Source organism: Cibotium barometz, chromosome 18, assembly GCF_041138505.1.
Source record: "Cibotium barometz isolate CiBa-2024 chromosome 18, ASM4113850v1, whole genome shotgun sequence".
Taxonomy (NCBI): Eukaryota; Viridiplantae; Streptophyta; class Polypodiopsida; order Cyatheales; family Cibotiaceae; genus Cibotium; species Cibotium barometz.
Genome location: NC_141063.1, coordinates 20,858,073 through 20,883,555, shown reverse-complemented (window position 1 = coordinate 20,883,555; position 25,483 = coordinate 20,858,073). Strand labels below are relative to the sequence as shown.

Genomic DNA, 25,483 nt, shown 5'->3' with positions numbered 1-25,483 from the left:
AAAGGCAAAAATATCAACGAAACGAAACAAAACCCTTAAGTCCACGTGTCACCTATGCAATGTTTTCAAGTTATTCGCTAAGGTTATTCACTACAAGGTGCAAAAACAACTATTTACTGTTAAAAAAATTTGGCACCCATATTAATGTTACTCTAATCTAGATATTATTTATTAACTACTTTATCTTAAATAGAAAAACTTTTTCTTTAATGGGGTTTATAGACCTACACGATTTCCTAAAATTATGGGAGATCTTAGCAAACTAGACTCAAGATTTCCTAAAATTATGGGAGACTCATGGACATGTCATCTCCCCATGCTCATGAACAGTTTTAGGGGCTTTACACACATGTATATTATCTTAAAGAAGAGTTTCACAAAGCTTCCATGTGGTAGTAATTCGGAGGTTTGGGAGGAAGGGGAAGAGGAGGTTTGGGCAGAATTTGAATCTGGAGTCTTAAAAAATGTGCGGAGCACGGGTTGCCCATTGGTGAGCAAAAAAAGTCCTAAAATTAAGGGTGGATGGATGGACGGGGGAGACGTGTCCATCTTGATTTTTGACCACGGTTGCCCTCCTTCAAAATGACGGGTTTGGTAAAATATAGCAAGTTTTTTTTGCATGATAGTGTGGTATTTGACGGGCATTTTAAAATTTTGCAAGTGTATTTTAAGGCCAAAATGCTAAATAATGTGTAAACTCCCTTGGAAAACGTACTTACGGGCATCTCCTTTTTTTTTTTTTTTGGTTGGGAAATCCCCCTCCAACCCACGTGCGTAAAGCCCCACGTATGGGAAATCAGAGCTAGTTAGTGTTTCTCGGATCTGCGAAAGTAGATCGAAGATGGCACGCAGAAAGAGGCAGAGATGGAAGGTAACTCTCATACATATACACTTGATGCACAAGCCTTCCAGAAGTGAATGCAAGTGTCTTCATAAAACATGCATTCTGTGCTTGTGATGGTCAAGAAAGTCATCAATTCATGTGTAGTTATATCACAACATGCCATTATCAATGCAGGGATTCAAGTTTTATTTTCTCAGAGTTTTTGTCTATTCTATGCTTGTGGGTTTCAAGAATTTGTATCTTCTGCATGTGGGTGGAACAGATAACAGAGAAACAGACTTGTCTAAGAGTGGTGGGAGTAATGGGACTGCTGTCTGTAATTGCGTCCCTTGTGAGCATAGCTGTGTTGGAGAGGGCGAGGGGTGGCGACACAGACGACAAGATCAAAAGGACCACTAGAGTTGCCTTTGGATCAGGCTCATCCTTGGACTATCGCCCTCAGCCAGTTTGGGTTCAAGGCGTTATCCCGAGCAATCCGGATGCATGGATCTGGTAAGGCTTCCATTCTGACACAGGCCTTCCATTCTGACACAGGCAATAGTTCTATTGTGAGGGGCATTTACCTTGGGCTTTTGGGCTCCCCGAGTGTTGCTTTCTTTGGCCTGCTGGGCCCATTCTGGGATTGGGAGGGAGGAGGGCATTCCCTCCCATCATGGCCGCCTTGAAACCTGGGCACAGTTTTCCAAGCTATCATTGGAGGAGCCGTTGCAGTCTCAACTGATTGGTGGAGCGCCGGAGCCTCGAAAATCCTGCTGGAGAATGGCTGTCTGGATCTGCATTTGCATTGGTTGAGAAGCAGAATATCTCTGCCCGAGGACATGACATCCACTGTATTAGAGTCTCATGCTTCGTATATTGCCTAAGCCAATGTTTATCCATATTCAATCTTAGTAGTTTTCAAACTTATTTTTGCGCTGTGTATTGCTTTGCTTCATTCAGAATTTGCCTCATTGCTTGCAGATGAGTTATATACTAGGATGATGAAGAAGTAGGGGGCACAAGTTATAGCCTCCTCCCTCAATTTCTTGCATGAGTCCAAAGTTGCATTTGAGTATAATTTATGACAGCATGCATGCACAAACTAAGTGAATATATGCTACTACCAATCTATTGAACTGAGCCACACCTTCTAGGTCCCACACTTCCATGGCCCCTAAACTTCAGCAAATTTTTCAAGTGCAATGTCTTCATTGATGGAGACTCTTATGTTAAGCAGATCTAGTGTGCTTGATTTTGTCAACACAGAAGTGCCATTTATCTTTCATCAGAGCCTATCAGTCAGCATTTAGCAGGTCTTTAGCTACAACCTGGTGTTGGGGAATTGTCCCATGTTCTTGTACTTCAGTGTTCAACAGGGAAAGATCTAAAGAAGGAGACAGAAGTGAGCAGGACTGTAAATTAAAGGCCAACATCAATCTGGTAATAGAAGAAAAAACATTGCATAAACATGGTGTCTTATTTTTGAAGATGCAAATACATCTCAAGACTCACACAAACTTGCACCCACTGTTGGGATGGTGATGTGAATATTTTCCAAGAATGCGCACCTATTTTAAGTATCAATTACATGATCACACGTGGGTAAGATAGGTATTTTTCCACACAGAACTATTTTCCTACTCTTGGGTGCTAATGGCATGGGTAGGAATGCCATACAGCATTCTTTATACCAAGTCTGTAATGTTAACAGTCTGAAGCTTTGTGAGTAGACTTTCTTTAAGTAAATATTTCCTTTCTTCCATGCACGCACATGCGAAGAAGAATATCAATAAACTGAGAATATGAATGACTCAAAGCCTATCAGTTCTTACATGTTCCAGAAAAGGAAACAAGACTTGTAAATAACTATTACAATAGGACGTGCTCTGCTTTGCAAATTTAAATAGATTCACTTTTCCTGTTACATATCATATAGTGACAGGATCCCCGAGGCATTTATGAAGCCAGGTGACCTAGAGGGCTCGCCAATGTGTGTGCAAGTGGTCAGTGTATTGGTGTTAGGCCCAATTATACGAGGAATTGCCTAGGGCTTAGACCCAAGGCTACGATTAAGGTATTAAACAAGAAATACACCCAAGGGTGTGAAGTCTAAGGTTATATACTGCTACTTCTCACACTTTGGGCTAGGGGGAGAACGGACAAGCGTGGGCTCCATATATCCCTTGGGGAATTGTGAGGAAAAACATGGTTAGTGGAGGTGGTCATGAATGAGGCAATCTATTTGTGGTTGTGTGGCGAATTGAAGGAGAGCTCTGGCTCCTCCCTGTTTTGGTTCTGCAGATTACCACACTGGTGAACCTTTCCTCCACACATATTTCTGCCATCTATTAAATCCTCTCTTTTTCTTCCCCTCGTGGCATTGCTATAGTCCTTATCTTAAGGATTTATAAATTATATCTTATAAAGCTTTCTCACAAATACCAGCCACGCCACCCATCAATTCTACGCTTTTTCAAATGGTGAACTCGCCTATATGCTCCATTTCACACCTGCCCACTCTGTCAAAATGGGCAGCGGAAATGAGACAAAGTACTCTGAGCAGAAAGTACAGAAATGCAAGAGAGGAGAAGGCTGTATAAACTCTGCTATATACACCTGATACAAGACTAGTGTGGGGGGAAAGTGTGGTATATATACCACCTGGGCTGCTGGTCGGCCACTGCAAAACAGGCGGACAGCAGCAAGAGAAGCACACGACTGGAAAATAACCAGTCGGCCAGTAGAGAACACCAGTCGGCCAAGAGAATACAAGTCGGCCAGTAGATACACCAGTCGGCCAGCTCATACAGCCTCCTCATGACTAGGAAAACTGGGAAAAAATATGGACAATGGGGAAAAATGGAGAAAGCTCACACGCAGGCGGGCACACCCACAACAATGGTCCTCGCTCCCTACTGAGTAATATGTACAAACAGGAGATGACTACTAACACCCCTCTCAACTCCTGGATCTGGAACCAACCCCAGTGAGCTGGAGTGTTGCAGAGCATCTGCTGAGGTAGAGGCTTCGTGAAGAGGTCTGTCGCATTGTCCTCTGGCTAACAAAAGATAAGCAAGATGTCACCAGCCAAAATCTTCTCACGAACAAAGTGATATTGTATCTCTATGTGCTTGGTCCGGGCATGGAAGACTGGGTTCCAAGCAATAGCTATACAACTTTGGTTGTTGCACTGGATGACCGTGGGTTCCTTCTATGGAAACCCAATCTCGCCAAGTAACCTCTACAACCACACCACCTTGCAAGCAGCCCCGCAAGCAGTCTGGTACTCTGTCTTAGTAGAAAATAAGGCAATAGTTGGCTGCCTCTTACCGCACCAAGAAATAGCTCCTGAGCCAAGGGTAAAACTGATCCTGAAGTAGATTTCCTCGTGTCTAGATCTCCTCCCCAATCAGCGTCACTCCAACCTCGGAGACTGACTCGGTCCTTCGTTCCCTCCCCAATGTTATAAAAGAGTCCAAGATCCTTCGTATGTTGCAGATATTGCAAGATCCGCAATCCTGCGTCCCAACGAGTCTTCAAAGGTGGCTGCATAAATGAGCTCAACAGCCCCACTGGAAAACTCAAGTCCAATCTGGTGTTCAGCACCAAATCAATAAACCAACAAGCTTCCGATACAAGGAGGCATCAACCTGCCCACAAGGATCATGTGTTGTAAGTTTGGTATTCAGGTCCATCGGAGATGAAATAGGCTTACAGTTCTCCATCCCAAAGGCCTCTAGCGACTCATGAACATACCGTTGCTAAGAAACAAAGAACCCCCTCTAGGTCTGCCAAATCTCCAATCCCAAAAAGAAATGGAGTAATCCTAAATCTGTCATCTCAAACTCCTCTGACAAGGCAGTCTTCGTCATAGCTATGTGATCCAGATGACCGCCAGTGAGAATAAGATCATCCACATAGAGGATAATCAAGGTGACCATACCACGTTCCCGAAAGAGATACAAGTACGAATCTGCAACCGATCTTTGGAAACCCTTTCTAAGAAAGAAAGAATCAATCTTTTGGTTCCAAGCCTTGGGAGCTTGTTTAAGACCGTACAAGGCCTTCCGTAACTTGTAAACCGTACCTTTTGATCTCGGAACCTCAAAGCTTGGAGGTTGCTCAACATACACTTCCTCATGTAAGTCACCATTCAGGAACGCAAATTTCATATCCATCTGAATGTTTGATACACCGGCCATTGCTGAGAAGAGGCAAGGGCAAGAACTGTCTGAATCGTGGTCATCCTAGTTGTCGGTGCAAAAGTGTCCTCATAGTCAATGCCAGGCTGCATAGCCCTTAGCCACAAGTCTGGCCTTGTGCTTGTCCACGGACCCATCGGACGTATACTTGGTCTTGTAGACCCACTTGACACAAATGACTGACCGTTTTGACGGCCTCGAAACCAACTCCCAAGTTTTATTCTTTTCTATGGCTTCAAGTTCCACTTGCATGGCTTTCCTCCAAGTCTCTTGGGAAAGAGCTTCCTTAACTGAAGTAGGCTATTTGTGTCGAATGATACAAGACATCAATGCATGGTTTACCTGTAAAAGCTCCTCTAACTAACTTTTATCACAAAATCTGTGTGATCTTCGAGGTCCATCCTTTGTGGTCCACTCGGAGGGATACTCCGTAACACCTGACTCCCGAATAGTATCCAATAACCATTTTGGTACGCAAACAGAAGGCGGAGCCTCTTGCTGGGCTATTGTGGCACATCTCCAACCTTGGGCTCAATCTCTACAACTAGAACTAGTCGACGAGCTCCTTCCATGCACCAGAAAGTAGGCGCCTCCCCAAAAGTTCTCCCCCCGTAATAGAGTTCCATCGGTGAAAATAGCCCAAGTGTGTGCTTTTTTGGTGTAAAAGGGGGCGCCTACAAGAGATTGGTCCAAATCTTGTCCAGTGCCTATCTATTGGTTGCCACGTGTATTAAATTGGTCCTGCCCAGTGTGAATAACTTATAATTTGTGTGCTTTTCTACAAGAGATTGGTCCAAATCTTGTCCAGTGCCCATCTATTGGCTGCCACGTGTATTAAATTGGTCCTGCCCAGTGTGAATAACTTATAATTTGTTTGGTCACTTATAAGTGAGTGTGGAGTTGCACCCATAATTATTAGTATGTGAAATCATAAAGCTGTAAATTGGGTTTTTGGGGACAGTTACCACTTGCAAAACACATGTAGACCACCTGTTAGCCCCAAACAGGTGTGCACATACATGCCCACAGGGTGCCGAGGTGTCCTTGACCCATGGACAACACAGGTAGTAATCTTAAGCATTGTCCAGGCAAACAAAACGAGTCATCCAAGTATAAAATCAAAGTCATGCACACATATGAGTGCAGCTAGACTGAAGAAATACCCATCTGCTCAGTTGTATCAGTTAAAATGTCCAGGGTTCATGATCCTTCCGGAACCTTCCCAGAACATAAATACAGAAGATCTCCAAGATAGCTAGTCCTAGGGAATCACATCATGTCAGGCTCCATGAGCCATACATGTACACATGTTAGGCCGCACAAGCCACACATGTACTATCATGTCAGGCTCCATGAGCCATACATGTATTGTCATGTCAGGCTCCATATGCCATACAAACACACCATGTCAGGCACCACCAACCATACATGTATGTCATGTCAGGATCCATATGCCACACATGAACAGTAGAAAATAGAAGCTGTGACGAAGTTTGTGACCCTCCCCCCGTCCTTGTGCAAGGAGTAGTATTTGCTTGTATTACTCTGGAGAACTATATACAATGATGTGAATGATGACTGTGAACTGCCAAATGCAAGGATGAGGAAGAACGAACGCAGGTTGAACCATATGCTGAACCAATAGCCCTGTAGAAGACTCTATGAAGCCACTTACGCAAATCCAAAACTGCTAAGGATATGCATGTATGCTGGCTGAAGACGAGAGGATCTTCTATGCTACCTTTGACTGTAGCATAGAGTGCTTGAGGTTGATTTGTATGCTCCAAGAACCCGAGGGAACTTAAGCACACATGTTCTCTTGATTGTGTCCTATAAACTTGATGAATGATGTAATTTATGCAATGATCTATGGGCTGCTTATATAGGTGATATATGCTGTTGGTATGTTGGCATTACATGCTGGCCCAACATTTGATGTTGGATGACTGTTATATATGATGGAAATTTACTCCTGATTGAGATATGAGGTGTCCATGATGCTCAGCATCAAATGTTAGGCATGTAGAATGCCTTGTGGCTTGTCCATGCACATGTAACTCCTATATGCTTCTATATGCTTGTGTTCTGCAACTAATGGACTGACTCTCTCTTCTCCCCACTAGCTATGTGTTTGCACTCTAGGCATCTTGCCAACATTTGGTATTAGAGCTTTTGCTGCCTTTGCCTTGTTGCAGCCAGTGGAGATCCATGCACAGAACAAGGCACCGTCTCCAACTGCCGTTGATCTAGAGCCAGACAGGTGGTGCTGTGCCCGCCGCCGCCAGCCAACCAGATGGGTGGCGCCATGCCGTTGCCCCTAGCCAAATGGGCGGAGTTACTACGACGACCGCCAATGCCGCCGTTGGCAAGCCACCTGTCTGCCCCACCTTGTATGGTGCCTGTGTCCACTGCAACCCGTGCAACTCTGCTCTGCCTTTGTGCGCTGCTCAGCTGGTGGCTTTGCTGCCTCAATCGGCTCTGGATCAGCGGCGCTCAGCTGGTGGCTGTGTTGCCTCAATCGGCTCTGAGACTAGCTTAGCTCATTGTTCGCCCACTGTTTGAAATCATTGCCTCGCCCACATCTTTAGCTCCAGCTGAGCCCTATACTCAGCTCCAGCTCAGCCTTGTTGTGCCTTGTGTGTTTGAGGGAAAGAGGGAAGAAGAGGATCAACTCACACCAGCATCTTGTTCACAGAGGTACACGCATTTTGGGGCTTTCTTTCTCGTACACTTTTTTTGTGAAATTCAAAGTCTTTGTGTTGCATATTTGGAGATTCTTGTTCGTGAGGGTAAGTTTTGTGAAGTGGAAGCATCCATAAGCACTCTTGTACCTGTGTATATCATCTAGGCACTCCCTATGTGCAATACTCCTGGAGTCTTGTGTTAACTCATTCAAGTATACACCTTGTGTTTGGTATACTTCGACGATCGCACCTTCAATCCTGTCATATCCCAGTGCCTTGTGTGCACACTCCTATAACTCTCTCTTTCTCTTACTTTCCCAAGAGCTCACATCAAGGGCGGCTTTCCTTTTCCTAGTTCTCTCTCTAGCTTTGGGAAATTCCGTACTACTGTGAGGATGCCGCAAAGAGCTGCTTCCTTTGAACTTTCTGTGTTTGGTGCATTCATGACAACTGAAGATCCGCTTGATGGTCCTAACTACTCGTTATGGAGCTTCATGGTGAAGAGTCTGCTAACTGCCAAGGGGCTATGGGAGATTGGTAATTCCATCGCACATCATCTTATCAAGCTAACAGACATAAAAGAACAACTGTTGAATATAGATGAGGTAGTTGATAGCAGAAAGTTGGTCACCACCATTCTTAACTCCATACCTGAGTCCTATCGGAGTTTCCATACTTCTTTGAATCTCTCTATGAGAGGAGGAGGCAATCCTACATCCTTTGAGGAGCTGGTTGGATTACTTCTCCATGAGGAGTAGACAAGGAAGAACAGATCCAGGGGTGATGCAAGCATAGGAGACCAAGCCCTCTTCTGTAGGGACAAAGGCAAAGTGGACTCGTTACAGGTGACACCAAGAAGAAGAAAGGATAGTGTCATTACTGCCACAAGCTAGGGCACTACTTCGAAGAGTGCCGAAAGAGGCTTGCAAAGCTAAAAGCTGATGAAGACTTTGTAAACTCCGCTTCTTCTACCTCCGATGACAAGAAGCAGCAGCCAGAAGAAAAAGTAAACCTAGTCCAAGATGATTGGGCTTTCTAGCCACATTATAACTATGGGAGGGAATATTAAGTGCTTTGCCCTTAACTGACACTTTATGCCAATGCGTCTTCATGCCCTTGAGCATTTAAGAGAGAAGATGAGAGTTGACACCAGATTGGGTCCCAATTACCTATTGAAGCCCCCCCAACACGGCCCCCCCCCCCCCCCCCCCCCCCCCCCCGCGTCCCGCCCTCGAAAGTTGGAGTATTTACTTGTATTACTTTGTACAATGATGTGAATGACGACTGTGGATTGCCAAACGCAAGGACGAGGAAGACCGAATGCAGGCTGAACCATATGTTGAACCAATGCACTCTAGAAGACTCTATGAAGCCACTTATGTGAATCCATAACTGTTGAGGATATACACATATGCTGGCTAAAGATGAGAGGATCTTTTATGCTGCCTTGGATTGAAGCAGAGTGCTTGAGGCTGATTTGTATGCTCCAAGAACCCAAGGGATTTAAGCACACATTTTCTCTTGACTTTGCTGAAAACTTGATGAAGGATGTGATTTATATGATGATCTATGGGTTGCGTATATAGGTGATATATGCTATTGGTCGGTGATGATAAAGAACTATCGACCAGCTATAGCACTCTGAGAATCCAAGAAGATGGTAATTGGGGAAGTGTCGGCACAACACAAATGCTCCAGAATCTCATGAATCCAAAGTGCCTCAGTGGAGGAGAGAAGGTAGAATTTGTACTCGGCCTTAGTGGAGGAAGCAGAAACAGTCCTTTGCTTCTGAGACTTCCAAGAAACCAATCCTGTACCAAGCATGAAGCAATATCCAGATGTAGACCTCTGAGTAACAATGGAGCCTGCCCAATCAGAATCTGTAAAACCAACCAAATCAGCACCACTGGAATAGGTGATGCCGTAATCTGAAGTACCTTGAAGATAACAAAGAACCCTCAAGGCTGCTTGTCAATGAGACCTTCAAGCGGCTGATGAGAACTGGCTGAGAACACTCATATCATAGGAGATATTTGGACGGGTGTTGGCAAGGTAATGTAATGAGCCAACAATCTGCCGATATTATGTGGAATCCACCAAGGGTGTATCATCCTCCTTGGATAACTTGGCATTGGGATCCATGGGAGAAGAGAGAGGTGTACAGTATGACAATCCATAAAGTGAGAGCAGCTTGTTCACATACTTATGCTGAGAAATGAAGATACAGCTTTCTGCCAAATGTCCAGCCCAAGAAAATAATGAAGGCGGCCAAGATCAGTCATTTCAAATGTCGCTGAAAGCTTGGACTGAACCTGTGTGACCAACTCAGTATTTGAGCCAGAAAGGATGAGGTTATCAACATACAAAATAATGACACAAATATCCCCATCAGAATGAAGCACATAGAGATTGCTGTCTGCATATGTCCTCTCAAAGCCAAGAGATAACAAGAAGGCATCAATCTTTTGATACCAGGCACGGGGTGCGTGTTTGAGACCATAAAGTGCCTTCTTTAGAAGATACACATGGGTGTCCTATCCCTGAATCACAAAACCAGGAGGCTACTCAACATAAACTTCCTCCTCTAAATCTCCATTCAGAAAAGCGGATTTGACACCATCTGGAACATGGGCCATTTGAAGTGTGCAGCCAGAGCCAAAACAATCCTGATGGTGGTATACCTGGCTGTAGGAGAAAATGTCTCATCAAAGTCTTCACCTGCCTTCTGAGCATATCTTGGAGCAACAAGGCAGGCTTTGTACTTGTCCAAAGTACCATCTACATGAAACTTGACTTTGAAAAGCCATTCCACACCAATCACACGACGATGTAAAGGCCGTGGCACCAAAGACCAAGTGTGATTCCTCTCAATAGAGGACATCTCTGCTTCCATGGCTTGCCACCACTGTCGTTGTGAAAGAGCCTCCTCTGGACTCTTAGGCTCATCGATCTCCTGGAGAGAACTCATGAGAGCATAATTCACACTGTGTTGAGATGTGGAAGCCCGAGATGAAGGATGAGGTCCAGGGGTGGTGGTGGAGATCTGGTTGTGGAGCTGTGCATCAGTGAGACCAGAACCTCTAAAGAGTTGCTGAACCCATCGAGGTAGATCAACTTTCCTCTCAAAACATAAAGAAGAAGATCCAGCTGTAGCAGTAGAGGACTCATCCGATGTTGCTAGGAGAGGTGATGAAGTAAGCGCTGGTGGGGGTAATCCCGGAGTCAAAGTAGGACTCGTAGAGGGACTAGGAGATGTAGAAGCTGGTGCAACAGGAATGGGTGGCTGTAAAGTAGCAGTCGGCACCGGCGTTGCAGCAGTAGTAGTAGGAGGAGCTGGATGTGGAAGAGGTATAAGATCACTAACATCGGCCGGGTATGGATCATCCATAAAGTCGGAAGATGCATCGGGTGGACAGGAGTCGATGCCGAACAAGCTCTCATCGAACCGAGCATCACGAGAAATGATGCTGTCATCAACCTCCAAGTGGTACCCTTTGGATCTTAGATTGTAGCTTGTGAAGATCATCCTCTTCGACTTTGGTGCGAGTGTGGTCCTCTTTTGATTTGGGACATGCACATAAGCAACACAACCGAAGACACGTAAGTGAGATACAAAAGGCTTGTGGCCTATAAAAGGAAAACATACCTAGACTTTGCGAGTGAAATCATCCACAAGAAGAAGAAAATATTGAGCCCCTCCAAGAGACTCAACCTCCATTGGTAGATTTGCATGTATAAGTTCCAGTCTTCGGGTTGCTTGATGAGTGGCCTCCTCTAGATGCATCTCGATGATGTTTGCCCATCATGCAGGATGAGCAGATGTGTGAGAGACCTGAGTATCTGCCTTAGAAAGCAAAGCCATCAATGTGGAGAAAAGCTGATGAATATGTGAGTCAGTGTGAGGGAACTGGGAAGAAAAATTGCTTGTAGAGACCCCCCATCATGGACTCCATTGGCAACAACCAAGAGAGTCTTCCTTTCGATCACTTCAATGACCTCATCATCAAAGTACACACCAAGTCTCTTCTGAGAAGCATTGTACACTGAAAACAGATTTTTGGAAATCTGTGGTACATGTAAAACATCATTTAAGGTGGCAGAGGAACCCAAAGAAACATTACCAACACCGGTGACTGGAAGCGAGGAGTCATTGCCAATATGAACTGAAGAAGAGAGAGGTTGGTAGTCCTCCAAGATATGGGCTTGATTGGTCGTGTGGGCAGAAGCACCACTATCACCAACCCATTCCACCCCTTAAGGCGTGTCACTGACCTCTCTGGAGAAGTCACGAGGAGTGAATCTTGTGTGAAGAAGTGGTTGAATCTGTGACCTGCCATGTATGCAAATTTGGCAGATCCCTCCTCTGAATCTTTGTCCTTGCCCTTGTCTTTGGTGTTGTCCTTGTTAGATGCTTTGAAAGCATCCTGGGCTTTATACTTGGCTTTGGCTGCTTGAGAGGTATCACGACGAGCAAAGCAATGAGCCTCAGTATGACCTGTCCTGCCACAATAATCACATTCATTGCTTTTATCCTTGGACTCCTTTGAATCCTGTTTATGGGCCGTTGCCTTTGTTTTTGCTGCTGCTGTTGTTGGAGTTCCCTTTTCCGCCTTTGCCTTTGCCCTTGTCAGAGGCAACAAACGTAGACTCCGACTTGCCTTTTCTGCAAAGCATGCACTTGTCATGGAGATAACTCACGGCTTTCTCAAAAGGGGGGAGAGGATCATGGAAATAAATATTATCCCTAAAAGAATCAAAGGAAGCATGCAATTTACCAAGAAGTTTATGGATGCGGTTGTTGATGGTGCTCCCGTACTCCTCAAGCAGCAGCTTGATACATGTGAACTCTCCAATCTTCTCAATCAAGTTATTTGACTCATTGATTGTAAGCTTCTCCAGATCTGACTCCAGTTTGGCAATCTTCACTGTTGAACTCTCCCATACCTCCTCTGGATCTCCGTCCACATCTGATGAGCATTACTCCGGGTAGAGACAAATTGTGCCTGTATAGATGGAGTCATGTAACGGATGATGATAAGATGAACCCGAGCATCCAATATGCTTCTCAAAGCAGGGTCCACCAAGTGAGGTGTGGAGATAGCCATCCACACACCGGCTCCTTCCAGCAATATCTGAGTGTAGAAAGATCAAGTATGATAGTTGGTTGCTGAAAGTTTCATGGAGTCACTGACTTGGGGAGGATTGTAGGATGGTATATGGGTAGGGGTGGGAGGAAGACCTGGATGAGAGAAACTTAGAGAAGAAAGATTGGGAAGAGGAACCACTTGGGGAGCGGGAGCAGGGGATCCGGGCAGTGAAGGAGCTGGAGTATCAACTGGAGAAGGAGCAGTAGTAGAGAAATCTCCTGAAGCCATGTCCTCGGACAAGAAACCTTCTCTGAATCAAGAGAGCCTCCTCTCAAGCTGTGCATAGCAAGAGGAGAGAAAGAAGAAAGGGAGGGAGCGTGGGAAAAGAGAAATAGAGAAAGCAAATCTCTCAGGAACCCTGTCCTCAGCACCTAGAAGAGAGCTTCAGCCTCCAACAACAAAAACACAATAGTCCAACAATACAGATGCAGGAAACGCAGCAAATTGATGAAGCCTCTGCTCCAATCAGAAAAACGCAGCAGTTTCTTGCATGTAGATGAATGTTTGGCTTTGATACTATGAAAGAAAGAGCAAACACAGGTTGTAGGCCCAAACCACAAACTGTAGAAGGCTGTGAACAGTTGATTATTGCTGAAAATGAGCACGAGGGAAGCCCGTAGGTGCTTACAAGCATACGAGACTGCTGCTACAGCTAGTGACCTTCAGCAGATATGCAAGAATGCGATGGAATATGAGTGGAAGGGTGTGCACCCTTATATATGAGCTGGTCGGCCAGTTGTAGCAGGCCGACAGCTATCATGTAGCATAAAAATGCTATAAAAAGCCTAAAAAATGTTAGAAAAACCCTAAATAATATCTGCCAAATATGCCAATCCAAGGCGTCATAAAAATGACCAGTACAAGCATGAAAAGGTACATGTAGACTCTTTGGAGATGATATATTCCAACATGTTTTCTTCATGAGAAATCTATGAACATGGCTAGCTGCTGCAACTTTTGAAAATTGTTCTCTTTGAAGTTTTTCCCAGTTTGTATGCTGTAGAATTATTGCATTCTTTACTCTATTTGTCTATCTTGTTCGCAAAATAATTAATGTCTCATTCCTATCTAAACTCTCTCTCATGATGACGTGTTGTTCCTGTTCCCGTTCCGAGTCCAAACATCCTGGTCCCCGTTCTGAAATCGGGCCTCGTTCCCGCTCCCGTTCCACGTTCCATGTGACTATGGTAGAGGGTCACCAACCATGGCCAAAGGAGTCACCAAGTACTGTCCAATGAAACCAACCCTCGGTCACCAACCTGGGCCAAAGTAGGCACCAAAATGAAACCAAGCCCTTGGTCACCAACCTGGGCTTAACAGTCACCAACTGTTCCTTAGTTTCACGGCTTTCCACATGATTGTGAAATTCAGCAGCTCCAAACAGGCCAAAACAGTACTTAGACCAATCGGTTTGCATCCCATGAAGTTGTGTTGAAGTCTGGCACGTCCTGTGTCTGTTCCATCTCAAGGAAACCCATGATGTATGGCTGAGATTTGCTGTAATTCAGTTCAGCCAGCCAAAAGAGAAGCAGTAGAGGAAGTCGACCAGCTTTAGGGAGCAATTATGCAACTCCATTGGCCCTTGTAGCGTGTATACATCCCAACCAGCACTAGAGGAAAGAGGAAACATTGTCGGCCAGCCCTTTAGCTGATGTTTCAAGAGTCGACCAGCCACATATTCACTGTTCCATGAGTCGGCCAGCTGTCTAGCAGGCTGCAGTAGTAGATGGAGTTGGCCAGCCACACGTCTCTTCCTTGTTGTTCAACAGCCCTATGTTCCCTAGAGAAGCAGTAGACCAGCTCTCTTGGCCGCCCCTCCTTGTATCCCATGAAGCTGTGTTGATGCCTGGCACATCTTGTGTCTGTTCCATCTCAAGGACACCCATGAACTATGGCTGAGATTTGCCGTAATTCAGTTCAGCCAGCCAAAGCAATAGAGAAAGTCTTTAGGGAGCAATTATGCAACTCGACTGGCCCCTGTAGCTTGTATACACCCCGGCCAGCACTAGAGAAAAGAGGAAACGACGTCGGCCAGCCCTGTAGCTGATGTTTCAACAGTCGACTAGCCACATATTCATTGTTCCATGAGTTAGCCAGCTGTCTGGCAGTAGTAAATGGAGTTAGCCAGCCACACAGGTCACTTTCTTGTTGTTCAACAGCCCTATGTTCCCTAGAGATGCAGTAGACGAGCTCTCTTGGCTGCCCCTCCTTGCTCCACACACCAAGCACCTAGAAAAGCAACTCGCGTCTGGTAAAAATACCCCCCAGGGTCACTTTTAGCGACTTGTGGGTTTTCGGTCCATGCTCGGGTGCCCAAACCTAAAATTGGCCCCGGTTCATTAAAATAGTCTAGTCTGATGTGAACTATCTTATAAATTATAAGTTTGTCTGCCCAAACTTTAATGAATGTGAACCTGTAACCATAGACTTTAGTAAACAAAGAAATAATAATTAAATAAGGTTTAGTGTGCACACTTACCACCTACAAAACACATAAAATTCACCGCCTTAGTCCCAAACAGGTGTGCACACACACGTCCACGGGGTGTCCAGGCGTCCTCGATTCCAGTGGACATTCATAGGCAAAATACCATGCAATGTCCAGGCAAACAAAACAAGTCACACATGCAAGTGCACTTCACAGGCAAATGCTTGTGCATGATGATTTGGATTAAATCTCCCGACTTGCCATCTTGTACACAAAAACTATCGCGACCATGGGCACCACCCATGGTGGATCCAAATGCTGTACTCACTAGAGCCATTGTCCTTGCATGAGTCCAGCTAACTCACCAGGATCACCAACCCTTCCATGAGTTAACATACTCATTGAACAGAGTCACCAACTCTTTCATGAGTTTATGCAGACACTAGGGTCACCAACCCTTGCATGAATGCATAACTACAGTAGTCAGAGTCAATAACTCTTCTTGTTGACTTAGAGTCAGCAACTCTAATCGCTCAGTAAAGTCACCAACTCTTACATGAGTGAATCCATCATCGGGTAGTCCTTAAAGTATTCTTCATCAACCCACTTTGCATCAAGTGCTGGGTAGTTTTTGAATTTAACCAGATATCTACGAACAAGCTTGCCACGAGGCGCTTTGTGTTCCTTGTGAAAGACAATCTGCTCAGGTTGCAAGATTTCTTCCAATTCCTCAATCTCAGGTTGGTCCTTTACTACCGGTTCCAAAGGATCTGGACCAACATATGGTTTCAGGAGATCGACATGAAAGGCATTATGTATCCGCTAATGATCTGGTAACACCAATTGAAAAGCTATCTCATTGATCTTCTGCAAGATCTGAAATGGTCCATAATGTCATGTGCACAGTGTGTATCTACCGTGTGCTACACGCACACAAGACTAGCTTCGAGGTTTGGGGAAGCTTGGAGCTAGGCAGGCTGATTGGCGAGCTGAGTTAGGGATAGACTAACACGGGCAGGCACCCAAGTGTGGACGCCCGATGACCGGCCAAGAGCCTATAAAAGGGTGGCCAAGGTTAGTCATTAGTCATATAGAGTCTCACGTGTCTTTGTGAGAGCTCTATGGTTAGGAGCCTGGATCTAGTGCAGACGTGCACCTGCTTCATGCAGCCGAGGCCGGCAGTAGTCTCGAGGCCTGCGAGGGTAGCTTCGTGGCGGTATGGGACGTCATGAGGTAGAGATTGGTCGGTACGTCCAAGTAGTTAGCTCAGCTCGTGGCTTGGTGGGGACAGCCAAGACTTGTGGGCTTGCCCACGGCTGTCAAGGTTGGGAGGTGAGTCAGGCCTGCACCCCCTTCACGTTTGTTTGGTTTGTTTGCAGGTTTCGAGTCTTGTACCAGGAGCATTCTATCTTCCACTGGAGTCCTCGGGTACATCCCTTTGTCCTCTTAGATAAGACTTGGCCAATTCACGAGGATCTTTATATCCTATCTCTGTTGCCATGGCCTCAAAGGTTGCATCATCTGGAGAAATTTTCCTTTTGTACTCGAGACTTTTTGCACATTTGGATAAGAAATTTTCCTTTTGTACTCGAGACTTTTAGTGCCCACACCATTTGCATAAGAAATGGATTATGAAAAGGAAGACCCACAATTGTTAATACCACAAAAGAATAAACCATTTCTGCCAAACCCTCTTTTTATAGGAGCAAGGGCGGGCTGATCAGCATGGTCAGATTGCTGTAGACCTGTGCTCAGGCTGCCAACTTGCTTGACAACTGCCCAACTGCTATGTGCACCTGCCCAGCCTTACTCCTGCCTGCCCAGGCCCTGTAAACTGCTGTCCACTGCTGTCCACTGCTGTCCATCCTTTCACTGCCCACAACGGGTGCCTAGTACTCCTATCCAGCTAGCCTGCAGGTACATCGCACAGCCCCGAACCCTCCTATCATTCCCATTCCACCTTCCCTTCTGCCTAAGATGTAGATAATCTTTGTATATATTCATGTTTTTGCACTATACAACAGCTTAGGTCTCTCCCTTTCTCTATTGTGTCTTGCAAGATAGATTAGCGTTAATATGTCATGAGCTTAGTGTTAGTCCACAATAGCTTGTGCATGCAGTTAATCTCTGAAAGTTAAATCCTTCAGTGCCTGCTAAACCTTTAGCAACAAATTTTTTTTTGTACTTCTCCAAAGTACCATTGAATCTGTATTGGGTCTTATAAATCCACTTGGGACCATCCACAAGGTTTCACATGTGGTTTTTGAGGATGGAGTCATACTGCCTGCATGGTTGCCATTCAATTTAGGTTCCACAAGGCTTCCATAAGGGTGGCTGTATCATAACTCCTGAGAACTCTGCCATGAGAGAGTAATTCGTAATATTCTTTCTAGCCTTGTTCTGCTTCTCTATCCTCAATGGATGGAGGTTGTGCTCCATATCGAAATTGCTTGTTCTACTTATCTTCATTTTATCATCTCATTTTTATGGAGCTTTCCATCTGAAGCACGAGCGTGGTGATATTGGAAAGCTGGAATGTAATCGGCAGCTAGCATTTTTGCTAAAAGACACGGGTTTACAGAGATGAGATCTAGGGAGATCACCTTCTGGGTATCTTGTGTATTGTCAGAACATTATTGTACTTCCATTCCTTCTGCATAATACAAAGATTAGGATTAGCTCTACTTGTGTGTGCTTGTGTCTTAATGTGTTCCACTGTTACAGACAAATGTCACATCACAATTGGGCACATTTGAGATGATGTGGCATTTAATTGCATCATGCCACTGGCTCGAACAGAGGAAGTTTCTAGCCTGGTCTCTAAGGGAGAGTCTTTGTAGTTGCTACTAGTGGAGAATCTTTTACCCTCAGTGGTGGTTGCTGTATAGGAGGACTTTTCTCACTTGCCAATTGCATTGGGTGGAGTATCTTCAATGTTTGATGTCATAGAGGCACCATAGGAGGGCATATCTCCAGATTTTTCTTCACCTAGGAGGATATACGAGTGCATGTGTCTTCACAGTGCACAGATTTCTTGGAGACTGTATTGACAATAGTCGGAGTTTTTGCTTCAGTGTATCAGCGGATGTATTACTTGGAGTTTTTTCCTTAGAGAGATCTTGGTCTAGACATACAAGCCAAGCAGTAATGATGGGTGCAGCTCGGTGCAAGCAAGTATCGTGATTTATTTGAGTTGATGCAATAGTGGGTGCAGTATGGATAGCGAAGTTTTGCTAGGCCATTCTTTGGAGTGTTCTTTCCATGGGCTATTGGAGGATGCTCAACGGCTTGTAGTGTTTTTTCATGAGCGCTTGTAGTTAGAGAAGTTGGTCATGTGTAGGTCTCTGGGTTGGCACGGGGACGACAAAGTGTGAGCCTTCACACTAGATGCAAAGTGGTCTCACAGTGTTTTGGATCTTGGGTATGTTGGATGGGCTTTGCTTGGATCTTTTCCTTTTATGAAAGGGCTTATTATATGGACACTGTGGAGTTGAGGACAATTGCAATGTAAATATCTCCACATCTGGATGCTTGTAGGCTACACATGGCTCTTGGATTTCTCCAGAGCGTCTCTCTATAGAGTGAATCCATTCAAAGGTGTTTTCAGCAGAGCAGTGGGCTGAGCAGTGACATCTTCTTCTCAGATCCCTCCTGTTGTACTTGATTTCAGTTGTAACACTATTTCCTTACCATAATATAGGTCGTAGTTTTTAGGAATCTTGTGTGTGCCGTATGTGATTATGTGCAGTGTGGACTTTTCTCTCTCTTCTGCACATAGGCACAAATGTTCTACAAGCAAGTTCATGCTACCTAATGCAGAAAATGTTTAAATCTAGCTTTCGAGTAGCCGCAAGTTAAATTTGAAATTGGGCGATTACCAGGATTAAATATATTCGGAAACATTACGGAAATTTTTTAGGCTTAGTCATCTTATGGTTGCCACTAAGAAGGGTCTAGCCCTCACTATGAAGGTTTAGGCTTTTCTTGGGTGCTTATTGGAGCTGAGCCACTTTGCAAAAGTTAGGGTTCTAGACTTTAGTTCTAGTTGAGCCATTTATGGTCACATGTTTGCGAGTAGGGTGACAATTTTGCAATGGCTGCTTGTTGGCAACTTGGCTTAGATAGAAAGAAACTATTTGATGCATAGTTATGCTACTAGAGGTTCATTCCCTTTGCAAGTAGATGCATTTTTTTTTTTGGCAAAGTATTTGGGTAGTATTCAAGATGTTGAAATATTGTGTTAGCAGGAGTTGTTTCCATTTAATGGGTGGATTAATTTCAAATCCATCATCATGGCAAGGAAAAACTTGTTGATAAACATGCATACGTATATGTGTATGTGTGTGTGTATATATATATAAATGTATATGTACATGTACATATATGTGTATGTGTATGTGTATGTATATGTATATGCACATATATGTGTATGTGTATGTACATGTATATGTATATGTATACATATACATATACATATACATATATACTTATACTTATACATGTACATTGTTCTTGGACTTTTTGATGGTAGAATACGTGGCTGTCTGTATACCACCAGGCTTAATAGATCCTCTCACACTTGCATTGGTCTGGTAGGAATGCCAAGACTGGAAACTCTTTGGCTTTGGAAAGTATACACTAGAGCAGAGTCTTTGAGAAACCACTAGCATTATTGGAACCTCAAAAGGCTTATTTTCTATCCACGAAAGGTATTCGATATGTACAGGATGTTATAGATGCGAATGGACAGGTTCTCAACTTTCCTCTAGCAAATCGTCAATATGATTTGGGCATGCATCATAGATCAATATGCAAGAGATTATGCAGATAATGCAGTCTATACAACGTGTTCCGCCGCTTATGCACAAAACACGCTGATGGATTGGAAATTAGATAGACAGATGCTTGGTTATAAGTCTCTCTCATTTGATCAGTTGAGTCTAGCCAGAGCATATAAGCTGATTATACCTCCCCCATGGATTGCTGAGCATGCTAATCAGCTTTGGCGGATATCTAAGCCATTGTGTTGGTGGAAAACACGCCTTAATAGAATTTGGAAAAATAAACTGCCTTTGAAAAATAAACATAGTGTCTTCCTATGGAGATACCTGGTTGGAGTACTTCCTATGAGTAATACTCTTGGCCAAGAGACACATTCCCTCACCATAGTGTTACAGGTGCCATCATGCACGAGAAACCTCATTTGCTTTGGCACTGTCCGTCTTCTCGTGCTCTGCTTGATAGGCTTTCTGGATATTTGAAGGCTCGTTTTCCTCGGCATCTTTTTTCCAAGCGATTCTGGCTTTTTGGCAGACATTCCAATGAATTATCAGACTACTCACAGTTTCTTGCATGGACAAGATTCTGGGCATTATGGACTCTCTGGCATGATATTGATTGATCAATTGATACCTATACTTATTTTAGATGCTCTTTGCGTGAAACTCTCCAGGACTCTTATGCCTTGGGTGAGATCACTACTAGGCAATTAGATGTGTTTTTCCACTGTTTCTAGCTTGTCCTTCCTCATGGACAGCTATGCGTGTACCATACCTTGAGTAATTAATTAGACAGTGGTTTCACAAAAAAAAGAGAGTATATGTATATGTATATGTACATATACACACATATATACATATGTGTGTGTAATGGCACTTCCGTGTTCATGCACAATTAGTATGCTTATAAACTGTAATTAGCAAAGATGATGGCTAGGTGTGGAGAGGTGTCATTTGAATATCAGACGTGGGTATGCAAGCATATTGATCATATCATCTTACAACATTTCAAGCATTTATGCATGCATGGGAACTTGCATATGGACAAGGCATATGCATGTGCTAACACAAGGTTATGAAAACATTCAACTTCTTACTTACACATTCTTTTTGTTTTTGAGCAGGCTAGGTGACATGGCTTATATGGATAAACCAAGGATCAATTGTGATGCCTTGCCATCGCACCAACAATGTAATTGTAGCAATACGTGGCTTCACCAATCAAACCACTCATGCATGGCTGGTAATTTTTCTCTTCCTATTTTTTTTGTTAGGCGTGTCAATGGCTTCTTTAGTTCATTTTTTGGGCTTATTTCTCACGCATGTGCTTCTTTTATAGATGTTTACACTAGCAAGATATGATTTATTGAGTGTCACACTTTATGCAGGGAATATAGAATTTGCCTCCAGTCGTATTGAGGTGCAGCTTTCAAATCCAGACTATGCTCAGGTGAGTGAGCCACTGCTGTACCATTGTTTTCTTTTGATATGGTCAAAGTTTGACAAATGGGTGTACATGCTGCTTATTTTGTTTCCAAATTTTTATGAAGTTAATGTCATTTTTGAGCATCTAGAGACTGGAAATTGGTTGATGAATGCTGCTGCATCTGCAATATATTTGACTCCTATTTTTTAGGAAGTACCAAGTTTGCTGCAGTCACACAGCTAACTGCACTCTAGAGGCTTGCTTTTTAATCATAGTTTTCCAGCAAGACTCGCTAAAGGGCAAGGGGTAAATTGCCTTTTTTTTGTTTTGCCATGACCTAGTCATTTCATGGATTTATTGTAACACTCATAGACCCTTTGGGTCATTTGCAGACATCAATATTCTTCTCATTTTTTTTTCTTTCTAAAGGTTGCTGTTTAGTTACTCCTTTTTCCCAGCCTTTGCTTAAACACGGGATCTTTAAATAGTAAGGAAGTCTATGATGTTTTCCCTTCTATCAGGAGTTATGGTGCAGTTCGGTTCAACCAGCTACTCTGTTGTCCTGATCTCAGCTTTAACCCGGTAATTATGGACAGTAAGGAACTCTGATCATCTCTTCCTGTCGATCGGGATTTATGGTGAACGTGGGATCCATAGTGGCACCCGGTTTGTGCACTGCCCAGGAGGTACAGTTCGGTACGGTTGATACGTACGGTTCGGTATGGTACGGTGGAGGTACGGTCAACTAGGATTCGACTGTTTTTTTTCCCTTATTTTTCCTCACCGTTTTTTGGGGCTGTTTTTTGATCTTTTTTTCACTCACAAGTGCTCATTGCTCAAGTCTATCCTCTCCCTTGAGCTCTCCTTCAAGGCTCAAGCCTCTCCCTTTGTTGAGGGGGAGGATGTTGAAATAATACACCAAAATCTCCATATTAATGACATTGGGGCATAAGGACATTATGTTTCTAAGTTCTTAGGCCAATTCAATACCATATAATATGGTCCATTTAGCTTCACAAATCCATAAGAACAACACTCACGGCACATCCTCAAAGAATTCCCTTTACGCAAGACTTGAACATGTCATGTTTGGGGTACTTTGAATATACAATATATATTGAAACTAACTCCCTTACTTGCAAGTTGTTTGTGGTTCAGTATGTGGTGGAAGAAGATTTGATCTTGGAGCACAAATGGACTATTGTTGTCTAAGCACCACTGTGCTTTGCTAGCAATAGAGTCATCATGATGGTCAACGACAAAAAGTTGACAATACCATACTGCAAGGAAGAGGATCCAACTTTAATGGATTTCTATGATGTTGAACACATAGTTACAAGCCTCTTCCATAGAAGCCCCTCTATACAATGACCTACCATTTACGTCTATAATCAACTTTGTTAGAGCATGTACTCCTTCAATCCCATCCTCACCTACGAAGTTCGATGCCAAAACCTTGCAATCAAAAACTACTCCTAAAGAAGTTCCCCTAGACTCTCTCAATCATCTCCCTCTTTCTCCATCGTATTTTTTTATTTTTAAGTATTTTTTAAATGGACTGTACCTCCACCGTATTTTTATTTTCAAAATTTAACGGTGCGTTCCGAGACCGTATTTGAATGTATCGTACCGAATCGAACTTTTCGTACCTGACAACTATGGGGGGATCAATCATTGTTGGCAACTTCAGCCTCTGAAGCAACTTGTCCTGGACAATCTCTTTGATGACACCCCTACAGAACAAGAAGGAGATGGGATGCCCATGCAGTATGCGTCTACATGAAAAGGTATCATGTCGGTGACCTCTCCTAGGTATTTTGTTACCAAAGGAATTTCGATTTGTACAAGCTATTTACGTGTCTGGCGAAAGCCCCAACCAGGACACCAAGATTTCCAAGACCAACTATGCAATAAAGAGAATATGTAAACAAGATTTGCCAATGCCGATGTTGGTTCTTCCAATGGATCTCCTTGCTGCTGCCCGGTTTTCCACAACTCTATCTCAGAATTGCCCAATGGGCAACATGGTACTCCACAAAGTTGGTTGCATGCTTGCCCACTTGGCTTGGCAACCTGGTTCTCCACAGCTCTATCAAGGACCTTCCTTGTCATTGAAGTCTTTAAAACGAGTCCTTCAATCAGCTTGGTCATCAGCACCCACCAGTTATCCAAAGCATGGGCATGCTTTTCTATCACCCCGGGTAGCTGCAAATGAATAAAAGAGGTGACGGAACAGATTTAGCACAGGCCATACAACTGCAGATGGCCCAATGACCAGCTTGGGGGTGTCCGTACATAGAGCTAGCAGCATAAGAGGGAGCCCATACAGCAGCTAGCCAACAGAGAGATGGCCGCACAGCAGCATGGCACAGCATTCTCAGACAGGTGGGCAGACCAAGAGAGTCAAATCGGATATTGAGGGTATGCTTTGTGTGTATCTGAATAAGAGGGAAAATAATTGGGAAGAGTATTAACCAGTATTATAGTTTGCTTATAACAGTGCCAGACATTCAACTAAAGCTTTAGTCCTTTCATGACGATGTATGGATTTTAGCCCAGAGCTCTAGTTGCGATAGGGCTAGAGAAGGAAAAGGTACACCCAGCTACAAGCTTTCAATATGGATCAATTGCTTGTGTTGGATTAAGAGGGCTTAAGATAGAGCAGTTATGTCGGCTCTCATCGAATAAGAGTGGAGTTTATTGAAGGTGAGAAAATTTATTTAAAAGTACGTGATTTTTTAAAGATCCGAACGATGGGAAGATGTGCTAAGCTATTTCCAAGGTATTGTGGTCCATTTGCAGTACTCAAAATAATAGGTCAGATCGTTTAAAGTGACTAGGACGGAGAGTGCAAGTAGTATTTCATGCTTCTTGCTTAAGAAAAAGTGTGTGACGAGGATAATTTGGTAGATCAGGAAGCCTTTGTTGAACTTATAGAAGCACCTAGCTTTCCACATGAACATGAAATAGTTCTAGATATGGGGAAGAGATGTACTTGACATACTGATTATTTAGAGTATCTAGTAAAGTGGAAAAATAGGCCTAAAGAAATTCTTTGTAAAGGGAGATGTGAAGGCATTTTGACTTGGCACACATTGGCCAGGGGGAGAAATAGTCATAGCTTGGATAAAGGATTTTCTAGAAGAGAGCCCAAAAAGGGGTGAGGGAAAAGACGTGAAGATACCCATGAGGACTATTCCTGGCTAGGTGGTAATTTGAAGGCAATTCTGTGTTGCGAATCGTGTTGAATCTCTCTCTCTGTTAATGCTGAGTTAACTTCAACAATTTATGGGTGAATTATATAGTAATTAGGCTAAGATTAAAGTTTAATTAAGTTTGTTTATTTCACGTGGTGTAATAGGGGGGTTGGGGGATGGGGACTTTTAAGAGCTATGCAGCCCTCTACAGGTGTAGGTCAGCAGGGTTGGCCACCAATGATTGCTATGGGCTTATTGGGAGCTGAAAATCGTCCTGCCATGGTTGGTCTGAACCTGGCCCTATGATGCGTGTTTGGCTGCCCATTCTGCTCCTTCCCTGGACAATGCTTCTTGCATGTCCAATCTTGTTGGCTTCACCACTGTAAATGTGAATGCGGATTTCATCCACCACTTGCTGTATTGTTGTCCACATTCCGGGGATTGCTTGGTGTGAATGGTGGAGCATTTTTTATGGAGAGGTGTTTCACAACTTTCTCTTTCTTTTCTTTATGTTGCAGTCAACATTTTCTTGCTTTTCAACATGAAGTGTTTTTTTATGGTGCTTTGCGTGCTTGCATATCTGCAGTTTCTGGCTTTCATGTGCCCTGGACATCGTGTTAAGGGTCTACACCCACCCACAGGTTCGGATCCTTCTGTTTGCTCAAGACAAATTCTTGGCACATATGATGATCATGATTATGGCTGGTATTGACATGACATAACCTACTATTTTTCTAGTTTTATTAATTATCCTGTTACTTGCGGATACGACGCTTTGCTAAAGGAACATGAATTTCA

At 43.8% G+C, this 25,483-nt stretch overlaps 1 protein-coding gene across 2 annotated transcripts in view; it reads left to right on the top strand.

Moving 5' to 3' along the window:
• The first annotated feature begins 694 nt into the window (after positions 1–694).
• Positions 695–25,483, top strand: part of LOC147629058 (Calcineurin-like metallo-phosphoesterase superfamily protein) — a 74,862-nt gene continuing 50,073 nt past the window's right edge. Inside the window, exons 1-5 of one of the 2 annotated variants that reach the window (XM_086812290.1) lie at positions 695–871; positions 1,107–1,336; positions 21,187–21,305; positions 21,451–21,512; positions 25,272–25,390. In XM_086812290.1, the coding sequence (XP_086668416.1) occupies positions 842–871; positions 1,107–1,336; positions 21,187–21,305; positions 21,451–21,512; positions 25,272–25,390 (560 nt within the window). In that variant the 5' untranslated portion in view covers positions 695–841. The remainder of the gene's footprint in view (positions 872–1,106; positions 1,337–21,186; positions 21,306–21,450; positions 21,513–25,271; positions 25,391–25,483) is intronic. The other variant, XM_086812291.1, reaches the window with a different exon arrangement.